The 26,123-nt window shown below is 41.7% G+C and overlaps 1 protein-coding gene across 1 annotated transcript in view; it reads right to left on the bottom strand.

Annotated features, from left to right (window-relative positions):
* The window catches only part of CAPRIN1 (cell cycle associated protein 1), a 38,304-nt gene extending 14,986 nt beyond the window's left edge, over positions 1-23,318 (bottom strand). The window contains 8 exon segments of the mRNA NM_001313867.1: positions 514-600; positions 678-730; positions 2,908-3,045; positions 5,600-5,682; positions 5,769-6,007; positions 9,235-9,321; positions 9,436-9,498; positions 23,069-23,318. Coding sequence (NP_001300796.1) covers positions 514-600; positions 678-730; positions 2,908-3,045; positions 5,600-5,682; positions 5,769-6,007; positions 9,235-9,321; positions 9,436-9,498; positions 23,069-23,308 — 990 coding nt within the window. The 5' untranslated portion in view covers positions 23,309-23,318.
* Between the last annotated feature and the right edge of the window lie 2,805 nt (positions 23,319-26,123).

Consider the following 26,123-nt stretch of genomic DNA (forward strand, 5'->3'; position numbering starts at 1 on the left):
GAAAGTAAATATGGCCTGAGGCAGTCAGAAAAGAAAAATATGAAGGGGAGTACCTGAACTAGACATTAGGCTCTGAAAACAGGTAATGTCAGCTGAGCAACAGAATTAAGAAACACTAGAGGAAGTCTAGAGTATTAGGGAAAAGGAGGAGTCTAAGATGACATTCCAACACACCCCTTAGGAGGTGGGCCTTTTCTGAAAGCTATCCATGTGGAAGCTCAGATTTTTATAGAGCAACTTGGTATGAAAAACACACAAATCATGTACTTTAAAAAAATTATACACAAATAACTATATATAAGTTTTCTGTAGCTGGAGCAGCAGAGATTCTTTTAAACATCCACAGGCATAAATTATCTTTTAAACATAATGATCTTGTTATGTTTATCAAGTTTGTTATGATAATAAATGTACTAACACTGCAAAGGACTAATAATCTTTATTTGTTCTTGAGAGCTAAAAATTACTAATAAAAACAAAGGACATCGACCTTGCAACCAAGAGGATGCTTACCTCCACTGTTTCGACCGTCCACTCATCTACCTGCTCCTTTTCACCACTGCTGAACTGTGTTTCTGCCATAAATTGTCTATTTACATACTGCAAAGCAAAGTAAATGTTTGAGAGCTCTGCTTGAAAGGCAGAAAAAGAAAGCTAATGTTAAATAAAAATCATACCTCTGTTGATTCAACTTCACTTTGTTCAGTGTATTCTTCTGCTGGCTCAGGCTCTAAGAGGTTAAAAAATGATATACATGAATGTAACAAAATCTTTTTAAAATTAACAATTCATTTAAACTTCAAATAGCTTATAAGTCTCCGTATTTTATCATTCTTTCAATAATATATTTAGAAAGAGTGTTCTTTACCGTTTATTCCAGAATGAAGTAGGTTCAACAGTAATTACTGGATGAGGTATAATGCCAATAAAGAGCTAAGTTAAAACTTCTCTCTAGGCTTAGAAGTGATACTATAAAGCAGCATACAGATTAAAATCTTACTCTCGTACTTTAATCACTTGGTAAAAGGAGTTAAAGGTGGGTAGGAGACCTCCTTATGTTGATCTGCAACCATAAATGTGTAATCTTCCCTTCTAGTTTTTTTTTTTTTAAGTTTTTTTTTTTTAATTTATTCATGAGAGACACAGAAAGGCAGAGACATAGGCAGAAGGAGAAGCACGCTCCTCACAATGAGAAGCCCGATGTGGGACTCGATCCCCGGACCCCAGGAGCACACTAGAGCCGAAGGAAGACACTCAACTGCTGAGCCACCCGGGAGTCCCCTTCTAATTTCAATCTAATAGGTTAACACTTGCATAAAGTGCCTACTATGTGCCAGAAACGAGAAACATACTTCACATATTGCTTTCTATTTTTTTAAGATTTTATTTATTTATTCATGAGAGACAGAGAGAGAGAGAGAGAAAGAGAGAGGCAGAGACATAGGCAGAGGGAGAGAAGCAGGCTCCCTGAGGTGAGCCTGATGTGGGATTCGATCCCAAGACCCCGGGATCACAACCTGAGCCAAAGGCAGATGCTCAACCACTGAGCCACCCAGACGTCCCCACATACTGCTCTCTAAACAGAGAATCTGAGATGTAGAGAAATTCAGTCACTTGCCCAAAGTTACATAGCTAATAAGCGTCAAAGCCAAGATTTCAATCCAGGCAGTCTGATTCAAAAATCCATGCTTTTTAACCACTACAAAATTTATGCTCTGACAATGACCACAACCTGAGCTGAAGGCAGACGCTCAACCACTGAACCACTCAAGTGCCCCAAGAATCACATTTATATATAAAGACACAAATAGATTAAAAAGATGAAAAAAGTATAAAGTTCAGGATTACAGAGTTATAATAACCTCAACATTTAAAACACACAACACACACATGCCCCCATACTATTCACTTTATACACTAGCGTGATAAATAGTAATAAATCTGGGCATGTCAGCCACAATGTACTTAAAAAGCCCTACAACATTTCCCCTCAATTATCGTCCAGTCCAGTAATACTGCAACAACAAAAAAAATCAGTTTGTAACAGTGATCAAGACCAGTAAATAAAAAAAAAATAAAAAATAAAATAAAATAAAAATAAAAAAAAGACCAGTAAATAAATGATTGCTATTGGGGGGGGGGGGGATTCCCCTAGAGGGAGAGGAAGAGAATCTCAAACAGACTCCACACCCAGCATGGAGCCAGATGCAGGGCTCAATCTCACAACCCTGAGATCTTGAGCCAAAATATCAAGAGCCAGGGGATCCCTGGGTGGCTCAGTGATTTGGTGCCTGCCTTTGGCCCAGGGCACAATCCTGGAGTCCCAGGACCAAGTCCCACGACTTGGAGCCTGCTTCTCCCTCTGCCTGTGTCTCTGCCTCTCTCTCTCTCTCTCTCTCTCTCTCTCCCTCTGCCTGTGTCTCTGCCTCTCTCTCTCTCTCTCTCTCATAAATAAATAAATCTTTAAAAAAAAATTAAGAGCCAGATGCTCAACTGACTGAGCCACCTGGGCACCCTTAAATGACTGATATTTAATACTTCTGGGAATAACTCTTAATACACATTGTTTTAATATTTCATCATACTTAAAGTTTTGTTAAAAACCTCAGTGTGCAGAGGCACATGGGTGGCTCACCTGGTTAAGCAGGTGCCTTCAGCCCAGGTCATAATCTCAGGGTCCTGAGATCAAGCCCCACAGAGAGCTCTCTGCTCAGCAAGGAGTCTGCTTCTCCCTCTCCCTTTGTCCCTCCCTTGCTTGTGCTCTCTAATCAAAAAATAAAATCTTAAAAAAAAAAAAAAAACACCTCAGGTGTACACATATAGCTAAATTAATGTACAGCTTGAACTTGTGGCAAAGAAAGTAAAACCAGGACAGTAAACTAAACTCATATCCACCTAAGTACTTACCAGCTTCAGCTACCTGGTCTTCAACTGTAGGTGCTGAGGCTGCCTCTTCTTCCTCACATAGCCCATTCTGGTGGTTGTGAGTGCTGTCAAAGTAATTTGACTGGAAAACACGCTCAACAATTTCCTTTAGTGCTTTATCTAAAATTGAATATGAATTATGTTAGACTATCTCAGGACACCTGACCTGAATGAATAAGATTCAACATGCTACAAAATGTTGCTGTAAGAAAAAAACCTTATCAACTGTTACTGAAACATACATACAAAAAACCTTAGAGTCCGACAACAACAGAAATTATGGAATGATAGAGAATAAGAACCTATTAGTATTAAATTTTATATATTTAACTTCAAAAAAATTTAATTTTATATACTTAAAATAGTTCAAAACAAAAAGCTGACAATTATCATTTATTCATTTAGCACCTACCTATATGTTGGACAACGTGCTAAGCAATAGGGCTACAATAAGATTTGTAAGACACAGTATCTGCCCTCCCTAAGTTTATATCCAACAAAGAGTTATACAAATCAAATACAGTAAAATCACATCTGTGAAAAGCACTACACAGAGCTACAAGGGACTGGACCTCGGCAGGAAGAAACACCAAAGGCCTTCCTGGTGTGTAAGTGCTGCAAGAGCACAGATCTGGAAGATGAGTAGTAGAAAGGAGAGAAGTGTTTTGTTTTTTGTTTTTTTAAGATTTTATTTATTCATGAGAGAGAGAGAAAGAGAGAGAGACAGAGAGAGAGAGAGGCAGACACAGGCAAGGGAGAAGCAGGCTCCATGCAGGGAGCCCAATGTGGTACTCGATCCTGGGTCTCCAGGACCACACCCTGGGCTGAAGGCAGCGCTAAACCACTGAGCCACCCGGGCTGCCCCAAGGCAGAGACAACAGCATTTACAAAGCCCTGTATAAAGGGAAAGGGTGCCAAATACAAGAAAATGAAAGCATGTGCTATGGCTGAGGCATAGGAAGAAAAGACATAAAGAAAGACATAGTCTGGGAAGGGCCAGAACATGCAAGGTCCTTAAGTTGAAGACAACTATACATAAAATATAAGTAAAAGAAAGCCATTAAAAGAATTTAAAGAGCTGGAGAGGGTGCATTCAGTTAAATTGCATTAGCAAAGACAGGAAGATAAGTGGCAGACAAAAAGAAGTAGATGGATTCAAAAGATATTTGAAAGTCAAAACTCAGAATTTGGCACACTTGGATATTAAGGGGGCAGGGTGGCAGGGGAAGTATGTGTCAAGAACTAATTTTAATTTCCTGGCCTTATATAGTACACGTAGAAAGTACCTATGTATGTAGAATATGTATTTAATTTCCTAATAGGTCACTTTACAGAAAAAACTTCAAAGACAGTATTAAAATATAAAGTTAATCCTGTTAACAATAAAACTAACAACTTTTTGAATGAACATTTCATGTTTCCCTACCCCTGCATCAGAGACTCGTGATTCTCAGAACAATCAGTTTTAAAAAAAAAACCGATGGATGAAAACTGAATGCACATAAAAACACCAATTTGAGTTCATTAGTACCTTTTCATTAGCAACAAAGATGTTACGTTCCTAAGATGAATGAACAAGACTAGGTAGAAACACCAAAACAAGCTACAAGCTTAGATATTTAACCCTTGTTACTCCTCAATAATGATCATGAAAATCTGATCAGGCTTAACCTAAAACTACTTTTTCAAGCTAACAAGTTTATACACATATGTAAACTTCTTTCCATTTGAATTTCAAATACTAAATTCAGTACATTTATGGGGCAGAACTAAAATCAAGAAGCCCAAATGATTTTTTTTTTACAAAGAAATACAGTAAATAAGTTAATAAACCAAAAAAATTATTTCTTACATGAAAAGATACAAAAAGGTTGGTTCCTCATATTTGATTTACCCATTTCCTTAAAGCAAATACACTCCAAATTGCGTCATACAGTTTTTCCAATTTAAGCTTTTAATCCAATTTTTCAAAGAGCTAAAAATAAGGTATAAACAGATATTTTCACCTTAATATGTTCAAAATCTATTTCCCTAAATCAACTTTATAAATAGTGAAGATTAGAACTTATTCTCTTATTTACTAACAGAATAAACCTGAAGTTCTTAATTTACTGAGGTAGTGAAGCTTAAATGTCCCTTTATTTTCTTTAAAATACACATTGCATATCTGAGATTACCGTTTTAAAAAAAATACAAAAAAAACTTTGCTCTCAAATTAGCAAAAGTCTAAAAAAAAAAAAAAAAACAAACTAAAAGACATAGGCAATGACCATGAATGTATGCATGAAGTACAGTAAGTATTTTTCATAAAATTTCAGCCATAAGGGAAAAACAGTCCCTATCTAATGCCAACATCTCTGAAAAGTCTATTTGGTGTTAATCTGTCCACTCCAAGCAGAGTAAGTTATAAACAAAGCCATGTTAAGTTAGGATTCCCATCTCTACATATATACAATTGGTGTTTTTGATGTATACTCTCTCTCTCTCACACACACACACACACACACACACACACACACAGCAACAAGAAAAAAAAAGGGAATAAGCCCAAAAAAGTAAACAGTAGGTAAATGTTTACACAGTTCGGAAATTTCTCATATTATACTGCTTTTTATTTAAAAACTAATCTTTAAAGATTCTTAGTTACAAAACAAAAATTTCTGTTAATACTCACAGGTTGTTCCACATACAGACTTTTCCTTTCCTTCCAGCAAGTCCCACAGGTGAATGGAAGCATGTTCATACTGCTCATTCAACCTTGTAATAATAATGAAAAGTTAATTAGTTACCTTTTAGTTGTCAAGTCAACATTTAGAAGTTTCTACTATCAAATACCACTATACCTCAAGCTCATGTCCCGTTCAGGGTCTGCTAATTTGTAGAATTCATCCAACAACGACAATTCTTCTTCAGACAATATTGGCACTCCATTCAAACCTTGCTTCAGGTCAGTTCTCACTTCATCATCTCCCAATTTGTCCAAAACATACTGGAGCTCAAGTACAGTTTTTAAACGTTTTTGTTCCGCTTCCTCTCTCATAAGCTGCTCCCGACGTGCAGTCTTCTTTATTGTTTTCTGAATCTGCATAAAAACAAAAGCTTACGACACTGAAATGAATTTCACAAAACTCCTAATTTAGTTCAACCAACTTTATATCCAACGTATATACAACATATTTCACTCAGAGTTCTGTGATGCTGATATATAGAATGATGATTCCCAACTTACAAATAAGAGTTTAATACATCATCTGTTTTTTTCCTATGGAAAAAAAAAATGGTACCAATTTTTCACTTTAAATAACCGACTTCGACTCACAAAGAGACGCTAAAACCCATCACTGCCTTCCTCGCCCCCAACAATCTGCTGCTAGTACTCTATCATCCCAACTTTGAAAACAGTGACTAGGGAATGCATGGCTGGCTCAATTAGTAGAGCATGCGACTCTTGACATCAGTGTCATGAGTTCAAGCCCCATGTTGAATGTGGAACGTACTTAAAAACAATAATTAATTGGGACGCCTGGGTGGCTCAGCGGTTGAGCGCCTGCCTTCAGCCCAGGGTGTGATCCTGGAGTCCCGGGATCGAGCCCCACATCGGGCTCCCTGCATGGAACCTGCTTCTCTTTCTTCCTATGTCTCTGCCTCTCTCTCTCTCTCTGTCTCTCTCTCATGAATAAATAAAATCTTTAAAAAATATTAATAAATTAAAAAAAAATAGAAATGGACTTGTAGTAGAAGATAGATATATGTTAAATACACATATATTTTTCCACACTAAGTACACACACATTTTTTTCCCCACCATTCTCTTCCTACTAGTAGTCTTTTGCTTTCCTGGGAAGGTAAAGGGAGAGCATCAACCAAACCCAAGTACGTCTCTCTTTTCTCATGTAGCTCAGCTTGGGGTCAAAGAAAGGTCAGACTTTCCAAGAGCCATGAAAGTGTTTTCCCTCAGACCTTCTCCCCTTTTTCAAGCCTCACTAGGACGAGAAAACCAAATAAAGATATATGAAATGTACAATAAAGGCAGAAATGGGGAAGAAACCTAGGAGAACAATGAAGTCTGCGATAAGAAAGAAGAGTAAGTCTGCTATGATGGCAGCAAAGAGGGTAGCAGATTAAATGATATTTAGCAGTAAGTGGCAAGTGAATACCACAGATGAACATGAACAGAGACGAAATCTAAGCTAGGGCAGTACAGAAAACTTTCAAGGAGAACATGACATCTACCCCTAAGATAGATGAGCTTTCAATCTTATTGCGGAACGGGGCCTGTCAGGGCTGTGCAATTTTATGGTAGAGAGGCAGCCAGTAGCCAGAGGCAGGAAATACAGGAAGAGAGGCAGGAAATGTGAAATAAGTCAAGAAAGCAAAAGAAATAAGATAAAGAATGCCACTTTGGATAAAATGAGCAGCTTAAGAAAGAAAATGGAAACTCAAAAAGGTAGGCTGGAGCTAGGTTAAAGAACTCTTGAATTAAAACAAAAAAGGTGTTTAACAATTGTGGGAAAGTGCAATAAAGGTTCAGAGTTCAATAAAAAAGACTGCCAATGAAGTTAAACAATCAGTGAAAAGCTCCTGAAAATACCAGCGTTAAAACCGAAGCAAAGGAGAATACAAGTATTTTCACTTATGCAGTGTTAGCAGCTTGAGGAATAGACTGATTCTATTATTAAACTGTACAGCAATCCTACTTCTATGATCCATTTTTTTTTTAAATCATAAAAAGAAATTGGTCAGGATTCATCAAGCCTGAGGTTCTGACCTAGGTGAAGAACAGTTCCTTACTTGGATGTAAATTAAGTTTCCTTCATTCCATTTTGAGGGATATTACCAAGACTTTCTTTCCACCTTTAATCAAATTTAGTAAGTAACAGTATTAAGTGCATAATATATATTAGCCATGCACCAAATACTATTCCAAGCATAACCGTATAATGAGGTAGGGACCATTATTATCACCATTTAACAGATTAGAAAACTGAGGCAGTGTGACACAGCCCCTCTCCCCACTTCTCTTCCGATACTACTAATTCTGTTTCTCTGGAAAACCCTGAATGATCTAGGGATAGACAAGTTCAATAACTCAAAGTCCTACAATTATTAAGTAAAAGTGGCAGAATCAGGATTCAACAGTGTGGTTCCAGAATCAGAACTTTATATCTCTGTACTGCAATGTCTCTCATCACATAATAAATTTTGTTTTGTTGATTCATTTTACCAAATCAGAGCAACCTTGTATTTCAATGCTATTAATCTTTCTCCAAATAAGCTAATTAGAAGGATATGAATTTTCTGGTCTCAACTTTCAACAAATCATTTGATTTTGCTTGTATTTAATTTTCGTCCTGTTCCCAAAGCCTTCTATCACATCAAACCATGTATAGGGGGGAATCCCTGGGTGGCTCAGAGGTTTAGCGCCTGCCTTTGGCCCAGGGTGTGATCCTGGAGTCCCAGGATCGAGTCCTGCGTCGGGCTCCCGGCATGGAGCCTGCTTCTCCCTCTTCCTGTGTCTCTGCCTCTCTCTCTCTCTCTGTCTACCATAAATAAATAAATAAATCTTAAAAAAAAAAAAAATATGTATAGGAAAACACACCACTTTGTCAGATCACAAGTTGCTACAAGAGCAATGTAGGGATCCCTGGGTGGCGCAGTGGTTTGGCGCCTGCCTTTGGCCCAGGGCGTGATCCTGGAGACCCGGGATCGAATCCCACGTCGGGCTCCCTGCATGAGGCCTGCTTCTCCCTCTGCCTGTGTTGTGTCTCTGCCTCTCTCTCTCTCTCTCTGTGACTATCATGAATAAATAAAATCTTTAAAAAAAAAAAAAAAGGAGCAATGTATCCCAGTCTCCACATAACAAGATCCCTAATGGAAGCTGTAATTACCAATTATAAAAACAAAACTCTATTTTCTGAAAGTTCATATAGAAACTTTGGTAGGATGGTCACTAGGCATAAAGGAATATGTGGAAAGTAAATGTTTACATACAAGGAATATATGGAAAATAAGTTTATGTGTCTGTGTATGTATATACATAAAAGCTAATTGTTTTTTTAACAATGAGATATTTAGGGTAACTACTACATATGTTTGTCATATCTGAAACCTCAGTCCTCAGGCATCTATCAGGTGTTACATTAAACTTTACAGAATTGGAAAGCATCTTAGGTATACCTGGATCCAATTCTCTCCATTTGCTGTGAACTTATCAATGGTAATGCAAGGACAAAACCCCAAAGCAACAACAAAATTTCTGCTTTCCTTATTTTTAATGTTTCATAAACATATTTATGGTCTTTTACTTACATCTTGACTTAATGCCATGAAACTCCTCTGTAATTCTTTTGCAAACTCCAAGTTATTTGTGACTTCCTGGTACTTAGATACGGCATCCTAAAATAGCAGAGACAAAACCCAACTTTACTAAAAACACAAAGAACTACAAATTAATTTTCTTATTAAAAACAGTGAGCATATATAGTCTTTAATAAAATATAGCATCTTTACCAGCTGATCTTGATTAAGCCTTTCCCCTTTGTTCATTCGTTCCTGGTAATCATCAAGCTTGCCCTATATTAAGAGAAAAAAAATAATAATTATGCCCCACATTAAAGTATATGCCAGCCTAACCATGCTGAAATAACAAACCTATAAAATCCTCTAAAGTTCATCTCAAATCTTGACTTTTTAGTTAACTTCAATTTAAGTTAATGCATAAAATAAGTTAGTTTAATAGTGAGCTAAAAAAACGAATGTAGGTATTCTAGCCCCTGTAGAATGACACCAAATTTTGTACAAGCCAATGACATGACATAACATTGCTTATTCTTTAGGTTTTTCAAAAAAGATATGCATCAGATGGCCTGCACAAATGATTCCTACCCACACAAATGAGGGCCACAATTTGGTTACAATCCTGATACAGGAGCATATCAGACATTTTATAGTGCTGAATTCTCTTGTCCCTCTCCTGCCCCTTGCCAAAGAATTCATGAGACTGATATAAAAAGCGTATTTTCGCCTGAATAAAACCCAAGTGCATATTATCTTTGATGTGCTTCATCCATCATGCTTTTAAATAACATGATACTTCGAGTTATCACTTCACCTATGGATAGTGTGCTAGTCAACAGCTTTGCTTTATTTTCTCACCCGTGGAATTAAATGTGTGACAGTGGGAACAGAAAACTCACCTCTGGTTTAAGTCATCATTATTTTCACTAAAATGAAAACTTTGACAGTTTCCCATGCTACTACTATTCGATAAGACCCCAAAGATACCCAAGTAATGCAATAGTCAAGAACTGAGTTATTGTTTAAAAGGTCAGAAGAAAGGGAGTAAATAGAAACCTAAATTAAGGGGGAGAAAATTTATTTTAAGAGTGGGGACAGAGGGAGGGGCAGAAAGAGAGAGAAAGAGAATCTAAGTAGACTCCATGCCCAATGTGGAGCCTGACATGGGGCTCAACACTGAGTTCATCACTTGAGCTGAAATCAAGAGTTGAAAGCTTAACCAACTGAGTCACCCAGGCACCCCCAAGGGGGAAAAATTTAATTAATATAATCACAATAAATTATGAACATACACTTGTTCCTTACCCATCACAAAAATAAAATTAACATGAAACAAAATATAAAATAATTCTGAGGGCAGCCCTGGTGGCACAGCGGTTTAGCACCGCCTGCTACCCAGGGTATGATCCTGGAGACCCAGGATCGAATCCCACGTCCGGCTCCCTGCATGGGGCCTGCTTCTCCCTCTGCCTGTTGTCTCTGCCTCTCTCTCTCTCTCTCTCTCTCTCTCTCTGTGTGTCTCTATGAATAAATAAATCTAAAAAGAAATAAAATAATTCTGATAAAATGCATTCAGGGTCAAAATAAGTTTAAAAATAATACTAATTCATTTTAGGTCAAATGATCCATTTCCTTTGTACTAGAAATAGTCAACTTACATAACCATTCCACCCTAAATTAAAAAGCCTAACGGGATACCTGGGTGGTTCCGTGGGTTAAGCATCTGCCATTGGCTCAAGTCATGATCCCAGGGTCCTGGGATTGCACCCCATGTTGGGCACCCCACTCAGTGGGGAAGTCTGCTTCTCGTCCTCCCCCTCAGCTCATTCTCTCTCTCAAATAAATAATCTTTAAAAAAATAAAATAAAATAAAATAAAATAAAATAAAATAAAATAAAATAAAATAAAGCCTAACAATTCCTAGTTATCTTGGAGGTAAATAAAACCAAGATAAACATTAAAAACATTAAAGGCTGGGCGGCTCAGTGGGTTAAGGGCCCGCCTTTAGCTCAGGTCATGATCCCAGGGTCCTGGGATGGAGCCCCACATCAGGTTTCCTGCTTGCTAGAGAGCCTGCTTCTCCCTCTCCTGCTCCCCCGGTTGTCGCCTGCATGCGTGTGCTGCCAAATAAATAAATCTTAAAAAAAAAATTAAAGGCTGAGGAAAGTATCCAATTGTATTCTTAGGTGGATTATTTCACAAGATAACCTCCAGCTAAAAGTATAAAATTTAGGTTTACCAGTTGAAAAATGAAGGCAGGCCTAATTCCAGGTAAAAAAAGATATGATCAACTGCCTTTGAACACTCTTTGAGGATGAATAAAGACAGTTCATTCTTTTTTAAAAAGGTAGGCTACTTTTCTTTTAAGAAATAAAAAACCAAACAAGATTTGCTTTTAATGATGACAACTTAGGGTATAATAATACCTAATTATAGTCAGGATTCCTGTATTAGAAATATACAGCTAATAAAAGAGAGGAGGTTGGAAAGAGGGCCTGAAATGTAGTGCTAGTACAGCAAAAAATCTGAATTCACTACCAGGCAAAAGAAAAACAGCTATTAGCTTATAGCTGGCATTTATTATCTTTCCTTTTTATACATTTTTCAAAGAAGCTGTTGCTAAATCTAAAGTAATAGAGTTGAACACACTATGTATCCCTCCTAGGATAGAATTTTATTTATCTAGCTTGGCTTTATCATTTAACGACTTAAGAACTTAAAACATACATGCCAATCAAAATGAATGTCAAATCAAATTCCTAAAAAATGTATATATATAAATATATATATGAAAAGGGTTGGTTTTTTTTTTTTTAATGTCAAGGATGGTACCTGAGTGGCAGAACTATAGGTGGAAATTTTTTCCTTTCTCTTTGTTTTATACACTTAGATATTCTGCAATGAACACACACCGTTTGTATAATAAAAAGACTAAAACTTCATGCCATAAAAAAGATATTAAGAATGACAGATTTTAAGATTCTGCCAAGATGTTAACATGCAATAATTCTTGAATATGAATCTATACTATCTCATATCACAACAAGCTATCCTCAGGCAGAAAAGCTCCAATTTTCTACAAAATAACAAATTTAGGGCAGCCCGGGTGGCTCGGCGGTTTAGCGCCTGCCTTCAGCCCAGGGCGTAATCCTGGGATCCAGGGATCAAGTCCCACGTCGGGCTCCCTGCATGGAGCCTGCTTCTCCCTCTGCCTGTATCTCTTTCTCTTTCTCTGTCTCTAATAAATAAATTTTTTAAAAATCTTTAAAAAAAGAAAAAAACAAATTTAGTATTTATCCAACCCAAAACTCTAAGGCAGATGACATCTTCCGAAGATGGGTACATCTGCAGTTCCACATACTCTTCTACCATGTGACCTTGGCATTGCCCCCACTTAGAACTAGTCCAATTCCCCGGCCACTAATATTAAGTGGGCTTCAACCACCAGAGTACAGCAGAAGTGATCCTGTGTGAATTCCAAGGCTGTGTCATACAAGCAGTGTTTCTCTGTCCTGTTTGCTGGTCACTAAAACACTCATGTTTGGAGCCCCAAGCCATCCCGTAAGGAGTCCAATAACCCTGAAGTGGCCATGCCATGAGGCAGCCAAGCCCCGAAGAGGCCTTACACAAGAACTCTGATCAGCAATCCTAGTGCTAGAGTCATGCTAACCCAGGCAACACACATGAGGGTGAACAAGCCTTAGTCTCCCCAGCTGAGGCGCCAGGAATCAGAGCAAAGACACGAATGCCACCATGTGCACCGTCTGAATCCCCAACAGGCATAATCTGTGTGCATAAGAAAATGGAGTAAGTTTTGGAGTAACCTATTACACAGGAGCAACTGGAACAAGGTTAAAAGGGAAATCAAAAGACAGGGAAAGCAGCTGCTATGTGCGCAACTGAGGTTCACAGTACAGATCTTCACTGAACAGTCACCAAAACTATGTAGAAACTTTGCAGCCAAAACAAAGATCTATTTCATTAAAACTCATATATCTAATTTGACTTTTATGTTGCTAGAACGGGTTTCAAATTTCTCAATCCATGATTTAATAGCCATAATTTTTAAAGGGAGGACTGACACTGACACCATAAGAAATGAATTTACTTTGACAGAAGAAACATGTTTAAAAAGTCATGATAACTGAAAAATCTCAAAGACCTTTAGAAGGGGATTTTCAAAAGCTGACCCACACTTCCTTATACCTGGTGAGTTGAATTAACGCAGCTATAGTGACGCAATCAAAAAATGTCATTAATTCCATGATGGGAACTACAGCTCTTTTGTAAAACATTTTTCTAACCATAGTAAAACAAAAGTCTCATTACAATCTTACATTTCTTCCTCGATAGCCATTAGTATTTGCTATTCTGTTAAAAATATCCTATCCCCTTGTTCTGGCCTAATCTTCAAAAAAGCAGGATGCTAAGTCTGGTCAAAGTTCCTAATAAACAGCCCTCATTTAAGGAAACTCAAACTTACTAATAAGACTGCAGGGACAATTAAAAAACTGTTCTACGTTAAAGGGCTAGTTTTGGTTTGTTTGTTTTATCAGTATAATACAGGATCTCCTGGCTGCTTAGGTTTATAGGGACTTATCACCACAGAATTTGAACTAAGAGAACCTCTGTTCACTATTACATACGATGAGCTCTCTACATTGTAGGGACCTTGTGTTGATCTATAAATCAGTCATTTTTAAAGTGAGGTCCCCAAACCAGCAACCTATCAGCATCCACTAGGAACCTGTTAGAAATGTAAATTCTCATGGTGCCTGGCTGGCTCAGTCCATGGAGCATGCAACTCTTGATCTTGAGGTTGTGAGTTTGAGCTCGTGGTGGTATATAGGTCACTTAAAAAAAAAAAAAAAAAAAAAAAAGAAGAAATGTGAGGTCTCCAGCACCATCCCAGGTGCCTCTGTGTTTTATCAAGCCCTCTGGGTAATTCTAATTGTGTGCTTAAGTTTGAGGAAACACTCACCTAGATCAAATACATTGTAATTCCCTTGTAATATTAGGTCCAGTAGAATACAGAAATAAATTATTCTGAATCAAACATCTGAAACAAATTGTGACCATAAAAATTATATGGCAGCCTCAATTTGGTTCAAGTTTAGCCTTAAACAAACTCAGAAACCTTGTTGAGTGGTGGTTTCCTAAATAAACCTAGTCATTTACATAAGAAAAGATCCATTTATGATCTGAACACTGAGGGGTTACTATCTCCCATTCACAGTAGTACTTTCATTAAATTATGCACTGTTCAGAAGTGTAGAACACTTTATAATTAAACTGTACTGGTGAGTGCCAAATTTTGCACGAGCAACAGAAAGCCTCTTAGGACAATCAACTGGTCCAATTTTTTGCCTTTCAAAATGAGAGTGGCTTGCAGTCCCAGCTTATTCCTAAGTAGCTTTCAGAGATTTAAAACAACAACAACAAAAAAGGATGTGGTATCTGCAAGAGTTCCAAGAGTCTCAAAGACAAATGACACTATCTTGACTGGCTTCATTTCTACTGTCACATCCCATTCAAATGGCTTAAATTAAGTCCAAGTAGAAAAACTGTTCATTTGAGGTTAAAATAGCAGTATGAACTAAACAATTATGTAAACAAGAACTTGCTTTTCACAATGACTGATCCAACATGAACTCCAATGAACACAAGGGGGCAAGGACAGGAGTAAAAGAGCTCTGAACAAACACAGCTTTTTTCTTCCCTAAGCTAGACCATGACTACCTAACACCTACTATTAACAAATTGGTCAATTATTCATACCATCCACATAAAATGCATATTAAGTATTTTTTTCTGGAAAATGGAGCTATTTTCCCAGCATAAATAGATATCTTCATTAAAAAGCCCATCACAATACTGATAACAAAAACCTCCTCTGAGAGTCTTTCTACCTTGAAACACCTATCTTGAAATTCAATTTAGGGTTCCTTTCAAACTACTGAGCATCCTGAGAGTATTAAATATTCATCTGCAGCACCCCATATGAGCAAGATAAAAATCAGGCCATTTCCCAGATTATCCAGTCTCTAAAAGGGAACCACAGGATAGAGATGTGACTATACCCAGTAAATGTCAAAAGACAGTATGTGGCCCTACGAAATAATTACCCCAACAAGTGCTGCCCAGTCCCACCCTATCTCCTCTTTGTTGCTTTTAATAGTTGACAGTATTCACTATGTGACATTCAAATTTAAAATATCAAGTAACTAACCCAATCAGCAAGGGCTACTATCAATCAGATTTCACCTAACTAAAAACTGAAAGACAAGGCAATTAATAACTCGCCTGAGGTCATCAATTCCAGAAAAATCATTTGTGCCTCAGTATGTTCTTCCTTTATGTCTTTAGGGATTCTAGCCCTTGTTACATTTCATTTTTGCCCTGCTGCTGTTTTCCTCTTTTCTCCAGAGTATTATTATGTTACTAAATTGCGGTACAACTAGATCGTCCCTTCTAGTGGAGATGGACGCCCAAAGATTTCATCACCACAAAAGTTGGTTTACTGAAATAGTTTTTTAAAAATTTGGTACAGTGCTATGAGGGTGCCAGAAAATGAATATCCAAAATAGCTACCCTCCAGAGCTTTCTTTCCTTCCTGCTAAACCCAAAAATTCCATAAATGAATAAAGAAAACATTTTTTAAATTACACAATTAAAAAGAAATAGCAAAAGAGAGACTCTAAAAAAACAAAAATTCTCTAACTAGACAATTATAAATTGTTACAACAAGAAGGATTAGGAGGGGACAACATCTGAAAAAACTAGTTTGGCTATCCAGGAAACTATGTAACTTCTGTTCTCAATTAAAGAGATCTCCAAACTGAGACAAAAAAAAAAGTTAAAAACGAAGCGAAAGCACCTATCTCTAAGTTATTTTGTGTCTCTCCAAGCTAAAGAAGTTACTTCTATAGTACTAAAAATCTATAGAAAGACAAATGCAAAAACAAAAGATCAGGATTTCTTTTCTTCTCAACTTCCCATAATATTCAGTGGCCTTTCCAGATACTATTTCAAGTCCCCAATCCCTACATTCCCTGTTCACCTAGAAATATCAGTACTCACATAATGGTACATAATGATAGGCAGCTGACTGCCTCCTGTTCACCCTCCACCAATTCAATTGACAGTTGCTAGTAAAATTCATAGGAGACAGGAAAGAATAAGAAAAGTTCCTCAAGGGATCCCTGGGTGGCGCAGCGGTTTGGCGCCTGCCTTTGGCCCAGGGCGCGATCCTGGAGACCCGGGATCGAATCCCACATCGGGCTCCCGGTGCATGGAGCCTGCTTCTCCCTCTGCCTGTGTCTCCGCCTCTCTCTCTCTCTCTCTGTGTGTGACTATCATAAATAAAAAAAAAAAAAAAAAAAAAAAAAAAAGAAAAGTTCCTCAATTGTAAAAAGGAAGGTACAACAATCTATAGTACAACAATCTATAGATGATCCAGAACAGCTCTCTTCAAATGCTGGAAGCCTTCTCATGTAGCAGAAGTCTGCTCTGTTCCAGAAAACAAAGTATTAAATACTGTGGGGAGCAGGGGGAAGGGTGGGTTGAGAGGTGACTTCTAACAAAAAGATCTTAAAGAGTTGCCCAGGGATCCCTGGGTGGCGCAGTGGTTTAGCGCCTGCCTTTAGCCCAGGGCGCGATCCTGGAGACCAGGGATCGAATCCCGCGTCGGGCTCCCTGCAATGGAGCCTGCTTCTCCCTCTGCCTGTGTCTATCATTAATACATAAAATTAAAAAAAAATAAATAAAGAGTTGCCCAAAACTTAAAGAGAGAACCAGGCCCTCTAAGACCAACTCAATGCAGAAACTAAGTGAATACTTGTCAAGAATGCAGGATTTCTTAAACAGTAAGAGAATGTTTTTTCCAAGCAAGTTAAGTAACCAGGAGTTTAATTTGAGAAGATTTTTGTCCCACTGACGAGGGAAAAAAAAAAAAAAGGTAGAAGGTGAAGCCTGTAAAAATCTTTATTCCTCGACCATGGCTGTAATTGTGTAGTTAAGTCTGAATGAATGGAAGCAGCTGACCCTAATAGGAAAACAAAAAAGTATAATGTTAAAGAGCTCCAGTATCGCTTACTTTGAATTATATTCATAAAAAGTCTAAAGCTTGTCCATTTAGAAAACAAATGATTGTTGATAATCTTAACGAGTATCTTTTGAATGATCAGTTGCTTAAACCAAACTACCCTTTAGGATGAGTCAATACCACTGAATTTTTTGAACTCTGTTGAGAGTTCAACGTAAAAACTTGGGAACTGTAATTCATTTAAAATGGAGACCAAAGGTTTGGGGGGTTTTTTTGTTGTGTTTTGTTTTGTTTTGTTTTCCCCCAATGATTGAAGTAGATTTCATTTACTTCTATGTTTGCATAACAACATTATGGGGAACACAATGAAATTTCTAATAATTTACAATGATTCAAATACCAAGAATCACCTATGTCCCTCCTTCCTAAGGCTACTTACAAATCATGCTTATAGTACCAAGATTTTAAAGTGTGCTCTAGTTACCTACTCAACAATGTTACTCACTGAAAAGATCAAAAGAAAAGAAAATTCCTCAGGAAAAATTAATCCACCTTAACAGGGTTTTTGCTGATGAAGCTACAAATGCTTCTATATAATGATTTAGTCAAACTAACAAGTATTTATTTAGAATCTACGATGTGTAAGGCACAGTATGATATCATTCATAATCTCTGCCCCAGAGATTTCTACCTATTTAGAAAAACACATAAGGTAAGAAAGAACATAAAAGAATATGAAAATGTGAAGGAAGTATAGAGACAATAGATAGTACAGAACGTTAAAGGAAACAGGCTACTTTAGCTGAGCATGGCCAAGAAGCACACCTTCCCTTTTCCTCAGGAAATATGAATTCTGAACTCTGCCCAATAGTCTCTTTCATGTATGTTTTTGTGCTCATACTCCAACAAAAGCACCGGAGTAACTAGTGGGAGAGATAAATGAGCAGAAGCCAAGCAATTTACAATTCCAACTTTGGCTGAATGTCTCTCTTGCTACTCTTTCTTCTCTATTGCTTACATACAATTCGTTGCCCCCCCAAAAAGGGACCAATTATTAAAAAATACCCAGAAGTTTGGAATACAAGAATTAAGATGGAAAGGTTGACACACCTCCTCTACTTCCTCCCACTGGTAATGCTTTTCCCAAATTACCTGGTCTATAACATACCAAGACTGAGTCAAGAAGAGCAAATGTGGGTTTGGGGCTTACCTATGCATAGACACTTCAGAATTTAACTTTAAAAGTTCATTTTATTACAATACAGATGTCCCAACGATACTATGGGACTTTACCTACACTGTTATTCTCAGGATCTCACTACCTGAACAGCCTACAAACAAATTTAACAAGATACTAGTAAGAGTTTAACAATGAAGAAATAAAAAGCTTTTTCTTTTTGCTTTCAGTGTTTTAAAACAGAGGAACTCCAATTAAAAGATTTAAAGTAAAAGGCCTCACTTGGTTTTGTATCAGCTTAAACATGAAAAATGACTTCTATGTTGCAGAGCATTAAAATTCTAATTACCCCCATAATATAAGAGATCTTGGAATTCACTCACTGACCCAAATTGGGTCATTTTTACCTGAACATCTCAATTTACTCTTCTGTAAAATGAATTTGACCAAATGCTAAGAGGACTGTAAGATCTTAAAATATCTTAGATTCTACTAACAATATAGTAACAAAATTAACACCCTGTTGTTGTAATTTTAACATATGAAAGTATTTAATTTTTTTTAAACAGTACTAATCTTCCTCTAGTTCTAAATATAAACTGTGACATTAATTACATAAAACTCTGACAAACTGTATGTTTAACCTCTAAGTCACACAAAATGTATTCGGAGAGAAGCATTTACCACATGGGAATTATCTACAGTAAAATAACAGTGGTCAGATTAAACCAATTCATCCTCATTACAATACTTGGAATTCTACTCTCATGCCAAAAAGATACCCATGTTAGCACACGAGGAAATTCTTATCCTTTCCTTCTTAAATTCAAATTTTAAATACTTCTCTCTCTCTCTCTCTCTCTCTCTCTCACACACACACACACAAACACACAACACACCCAGGCAGGCAGAGAGAAACAAATGAAGCATTATAAATTCTTTTTTTTTTCCTGTGACAAGGTGAATGCAAAACAAAGTAATCTTGCCCTCTGCATTGCAGAGAAATAGTTCATGCAACCAATGGGAGAAGCGAATACATCAGATATTTTAACTGTCAAGAACTAAGGATGTTAGCCCCAAGAAAAGATTTTATTTACAAAATAGTTAAGAATATTTTTATTTCAACATACTTATTAACAAATTCTATAGAACAGCTGCATTGAGAATTCTAAGTAGAGGCACACTGCAGTGCTCTGAAAGGAAATGTTATCTTCTCTAACAATGACAGCATCCTTTTTCCAGTATATTAACTGAAAAGATACAAAGAGCAAATAGACTCTAGGGAACAGTATGAAAAACAGGACATTTTGGCTATCACTTCTGGTCACATACTGGTTACAAAGCTCTCAGGCTATTTTGCAAGAGAACGCTGGTTAATCTTTCACCTACCAAAATAACTAGTGTCTTTATTCTACATCAAAACTGATTACATCTTACCATATAAGTGAGCTCCCTCTTCAGTTAAAATTAAGGCTTGGTTTCAAAATCCTGTCTTGCATAGCCTAGAGCCTAGTTCTATACCAACAAACTGATGAAGAAAACGAGGCAATCACTCAAATAATTATTACTTATAAAAGTTAAAAGATCTAGAAATGGAGTTTTGCACTTCATTCTTTCGATTATAGCTTCATTTCTCCTCTTTGCTAAACACACACCAAGTCTTCATAAGCCCAAATTTCAAAAACTACCAGACCATTTAGTTGCATTACATAATAGGATCATATTTCATTAATGTTAAGCATGCATTCTCACTGAACAGATGCTTAGCTTTCCCCTCACGGCTCAACTTATTAGAAAATTAACAAATGACTTTGTGTTTTAAATGCAATGCAACAAAATTATTGCAATTCTCCAAGTCTTAAAGTAATACTACATATCTAGAAGTAATTCTGGTCAGGATACTTGATTTTAGAATCCATTAAAAAAGAGATTTTGTCCAGTAGACTCATGAATAGGGCAAGCCTGAAATACAGCTCAAATAGAAGTTGCTACGTGGACTGAAATAAAAAGATATCCAGTTATAAATACCACCTTACTTTATACTGCATAAGGATTTCTACAAAGGTTCAAAATTGATTTGTAAAGTAAATCCTATTTTAGGTGTATCAGAAATGCTCACTATTACAAAATCACAGTTAAAACCTTTCCCACAGTAAATCATCTAGATAGAGAAAAAATGCAATTTAAACTAGAAACCAGATATGCTTAGAGAAAAATCCAAATGCCTTAAGTTTCTCAGAAAGTTAAAATTCAATTTCAATAGTAATTGAGTCACAACATCAGTAATGTAAACTTAGCTATTTAACAAGTAGGTAGCTCATCCTGTGAGTTACCAAAAAACCTCACTTAACTGTAATTTGACCTTCCACTAGCACCCAAAACACTGAGAAGATGGGGGGGGGGGGGGGGGGAAGATATGAAGTACTTTTGTTACTTTGTGTAGTTTTTTTTTTTCTCTCCACCAATACAAGAACTTTTTAGTACTTACTAGCCTAGTCTATAATCTCTGTAGTAACAGTTACATTACTTTCTTCACTATAAGGGGGGAGGGGGGTGGTTAATACAGGGGCTGGTGTTAGGCAACATATATAAATCCACACATGAGTGACCTGTCACTGTCAAGTCCTCATAGGGCCTATAAGCTAAACTCTCATACACATTTGGAGCACAAGACTCAGTCACTCCGTAACTAACCTGGCTGCTAATCAGTGCCTGACTTTACACTAAGGACTCAGAAAAATTATTTTTCAGTCGGTAAAATATAAATATCTACATTTAAAAGTCTTTACTTAAAATATTACATCGTTACTATTTATCTTTTGATTCCTATCCTAAAAGAAGGCATGCATTCCTAAGAATTCTAAAAATTAAACTGCTCAGGCATCAACCAGCTTGACAGGATTGCTTATTGTAGTAAGAGGATTTAAAAAGATACCTAAGTCTCAAAATCAGAGTAGCAAAACTAAATTACATGGCTGACCCAGAAGATACTGGCCTTGGGCATGCATATTCCATATTTAAATGTGGCTACTTTGCAAGTAAAATACTTTTGTTTTGTTGCCACTGATAAATTTAGTATTTGTCATTTGTAATAAACCACATTTATTTATCAAAATAAAGTATTACCAAAAGGTAGACATCTACAAGTAGTGCATGTCTGGACTTCATCTACAAGTAGTGCATGTCTGTATTTCAAATAAAATCTAAAAAATTCAAGTAAAATTCCCAAATAGAGAAAATGAGGCAGATTCGCATCGAATCCAAAAATGTTTGTTTTAAAACTCCCCCCAAAACATAAAATCATTGAACAAGCACTAAAATAATTAAGGCCTACACCATTTTCTTCAAGTTCTTTGCTGCGGCCCAAATTTCGGCCAGCTTCAACATCTTAAGTAATACGGTTAGGCGGATGGCTCACTAAACGTTTTTAAAGGACTTCGTCAAAATTCAGGATGTTATGATAAATACATTTTACTAGAAGAGGACAAGCACAAGTCATGCAAGCAAAGTTATCATTTTTAGGATAAAAGGCAAAAAAGTTTGCATAGTAGCTACAGACGTAACTACCCCGTTTTGTGCTATTGATTTGCTTCTCCCTTTGCACCTCCAGTCTTACAGGAGGCTGAATGGTTGACTCACTCCGCGGAGCCCCTCTCCCTACGTGCGCACACACACACACACACACACACACGCGCGCGCGCGCACACACACGCACACACGTGTCCCTCTGAACAGTAGGTGCACTGTCCTGCGCTGAGAGCGTAAAACAAAAGGCCTGCCTGAAGATGAACTCACGGGGCGACCTAGCACGGCTAACTACTGGGTCCAAAAGCTCGTGGGTGTGGCTGTCGTGTTTCCCGGAGGGGGGCGCGGAGGGCCGGCCGGGGCGGCCGCCCGGTGCCTGCCCTCCCCCTCCGCTTTCGCTTTGTGCTCACAATGCAGCTCCTGCACAGCGCTCCCTCCGCTCGCGGCCGCCGCCATGTTAGACGCGCTCTCCATGTGCCCGCGGGCCCGGCCACCCCTCGGCCCCCGCCGGCCCCACGCCCCCCGGCGGGCCCCCCTGCGGGCGGCCTCCCTCCCCCCGCCCTGTACGGTCCCGGAGGGGCAGGGGGCCGCTGCGGAGAATCTCGGGATGGAGTTGAGCGTGGGGCTGGGGGGGGGGGCACCTAGACAATCGGAACAAAGAAGGAAACGTGGGGGCGCCCGTCGGACGGGGGCGCCGGGGGTGCGCGGCACGTCGAGGCCCCACTCAATACCGGGCCTGGTGCAGAAGCAGGCCCCGGCGCGGCTCCGGGGGGGAGGCCGCCGGCAGGCCCGAGGCACCCGGCCCGAGGCGGCCGGGCAGCCCCGGGCCCCTCCCCGCACCCCGCACCCTCCCCGCGGGCCCTCGGGGCGGAGAGCGGGCATCACCGCAGGTCCGGCGGCAGGACGCGCCCGGCCCCACACGTCCCAGCCCCGAGGCCGGAGGCGACGACGAGCGGCCGGCCCAGGTGACAGGCACCTCCCGCAGCAGCCCGCGGGCGGGCGGGCGGGGCGCGGCGTGGGTGCGGGTGCGGGCGCGGGTGCGGGGGCTGCGCCGGGGCCGCCGAGCATCCAGCCCCCCCGCCCCCGCCAGCTCCTGGCACCTTTTTCTTCTCCAGGTTCCGGAGTTTCTTGTCGATCACCCCGAGGATCTGCTTCATGGCCTCGGTCTGGACAGCGCCGGTGCCGGTCGCGGGGTGCTGGGAGGCGGGCGCAGCCGCCCCGGCCCCCGCCGCCCCCGCCGCCCCCGCCGCCGCCGCCGCCTCGCTCCCGGAGGAACCCGACGGGGGCGGCGGGCCCGACGACTTGCTGCCGCTTCCGCTGTGGCTGGTGGCCGACGGCATCTTCAGACCGGGAGAGGAGACAAGAAAAAGCGGGAGAGAGGAAGGACGAGAGCGGCGAGTCAGGCGGCGGACGGGGCGAGACGCGGGACAAAACGCGCAGCGGGCGGGAGGCTGCGCGAGCGGGCGGGGCGGGGCGGGGGCGGGGGCGGGGCGGGGGCGGGGACGGGCCGGCGCGCGCCGCCCGGGCAGGAAGACACCCGGGGCGCGCGCGCGACCCGCCAGCGGGGCGCCCGGCCCGGCCCCGCCCCCCGCCCCCCGCCCCCCGCCCCCCGCCGGCCTACCCGCCCCGGGGCTCCGAGGCTCGCGCCGGGGGCGGGGCGGGGCCGGGCAGCGCCGGCCGCCAACGGCCAGGGCAACGGTCCCCGCCGCCGAGCGGGGCGGGAGGAGGGAGGAGAAGGGCGCTGGTGACGGCCCGCGGCGGGGGGCGGGGGAAGGGCACTCGGGGCAGCTCGGGGCAGCGGCCGTGTTCCCCGTCGGCGCCTCGGTCCGGGTGGCGCTCACCGTGCGCGCGCGGAGGCCGCTGGAGGTCCCGAGGGGGCGGCCGAGGGGGCGGGGGTGGCTGCGCGTCCCGGGCAGTGTCGTGCGCTCCGTGGGCGCAGGCCGCTCCGCCCTGTCCCCGCCGCGCCGAGCGCCGCTGCTAGTGAGGCGGAGAGCCGCGAGCGGGCGGGACTTGGGCGGCCGGCCCTGCGGGGCGGAGGGGCCTTCGCGCCGCTCGGGCTGCCCGGCGCGAACGCCTGCGGGGAAGGGCGGCCCCGGCCTCGTCCCGCCGCCCCCGCGCCCGCCGCCGGCCCGGGGGGTGACAGAGGGGGCGCCCGCTCGGCGCGGGGGCGCGGGGCCGCGGGGGCTGCGGGGGCTGCGGGGCGGCGCCTCGCGGGCGGAGCGGCGGCGCGGCTGGGGTCCTTCAGGCGGGGTCGCCGGGCACCCCAGCGGGGACAATAGGTGTCAAGCCGCTGGCTGGGAGCTGGCGCCTGCCCCGTGCGGAGCCCGCGGGGGGGGGGGGGGGGGGGGGCGCGGGGCCAAAGGTGCCTGCAGGCGAGGGGTGCGCGCGTGTGCCTGGTGCACAAGCCCCGCCGCGTGCACGGCCGGCACACGCGCGCACCCCGGAAGGTGTCTCGAAAAAAAAAAGACGGTTCCGCCGCTTTCGGCACAGAACGTGCACCCGGCAGGTGACCTAGGAGCCCTGCGTGGAACCCGCGGCTCCGTAGCAGCCTTAAGGCTCCGGACTCGGGTTAAAAGTCATCCCCTCCGTACCTTAAGACGACCCTTAGCCGACGAGCCCGGGTATTAACAAATTAGGCTCTTGTTTTCTTTTTTGTCTCGGATTTACCTGATACTCTTTAAGAGCGTTGCATGAATACAAAAAAAAAAAAAAGAAAAGAAAAGAAAAAACCTTCTTATGCTCCAAGAGGGTAAGACAGACCGACCCGTCCTGTCACTGAAGCGGGGGCGGGGGGTGGACAGTGAACCCAACACGGGCGAAGCGGGGGAAGAAAATGGATTAAAGACCCCAGTCAACGGGGAACTTCAGCCACCTAATGTCTGACAATAGTAAATGACCAGCGCATAATTCAAATTCTCGGAAAAGGGGTTTTTGAAGAGGGCTCCACGGAAGCCCAGCGTTCCCTGGGGAATCAGGGCCTCCTGGGAGCCGCAGCCCCGAGGCCCCGGTGCAGCGCCGTGGGTTCCAGCCCCCCCCCCCGCCCAGGTGTTCTTGCGCACCTGAATACGTGTTGGGAGCTCTAGTGCTAGGCGTTGTGAACAAAACGAAACCGTCTTCGCGGAATTTCATCTTAAGCGTGGAGAAGAAAAGCGAATGTCCCATAGTGGAACGGTAGAGAGGAAGCCAAGAGCCACCCGGGTAGGTGGTCAGGAAAAGCCCTTAGGGGCACCTGAGGCAAGATTGAAGGACACGCGTGGAAGGATGCCCACGCAGTTAACCTTGAAGGCAGGGTTTTCCAGGTAGAGGGAGCACCCAGGTGTCGGGGTCTGAGATGGGAGCGCGCTCGCTGGGCTCAAGAACAGCCAGCAGGCCCCCGGCTGAAGCAAGGTAGGAGAAGAGGTCAAGGACATAAAAGAGGTGCCGTGTTTTGGAGCCCGCCCGGGCCATCACGAGGACTTTGGAGGACTTTGGCCTTTGCCGAGTGAAATCCATAGTTTTCGTGTTAAGCAGCGGAGTGACGTGGTCAGCCTGGGTTTTAAAAGAAATCCTCCTGCTGCTGCGTAAAGAATTTACCCTTGTGGGTGGATTAGAGGTGAGAGGGCGAGTGGGGCGAGCGCCGAAGGTGGGAGCCCAGTCAGGAGGCTGTTGAAATAATATGGCCCAGAGTCGGTGGTGGCCAAGGTCAGGGTGTCACAGTGAAGGTGGCAAGGATGTGTGGCTGGATGCTCTGTATCGTGATAATAGAGGCAACAGAATTTGCCAACAAATTGTAAGGTGCGAGAGAAGTCAAAATTGGCCTAAGGTTATTCAAGATTGAAGCACCTGCACTGCTAGGCCCAGAGGCTGGAAAGGAAGACTTAAAATCCCTTGCATTTCTTAGTATGCTCACCCTGCCTACTACCACTGTCAGAACCTCAGGCCCTACCCTGGGCCTACTGTATCAATCCGCATTTTAATAAGATCCTCAGCTGATTTGCATGCACACTGAACTTTGGAGGGGGGGTGGAATCACTGCTTTATTCCTTAGAACTTAACCAATGTCTTTAAGATCAGACATGAAAGATTCTATTAGACAAATTCTCCCCAGATGGACAAGAAACTCCAGAGATGGAGCACAGCACTACATTTTTAACACCATCACACACATACACACAA

The sequence above is a fragment of the Canis lupus genome, chromosome 18, assembly GCF_011100685.1.
Source record: "Canis lupus familiaris isolate Mischka breed German Shepherd chromosome 18, alternate assembly UU_Cfam_GSD_1.0, whole genome shotgun sequence".
NCBI lineage: Eukaryota > Metazoa > Chordata > Mammalia > Carnivora > Canidae > Canis > Canis lupus.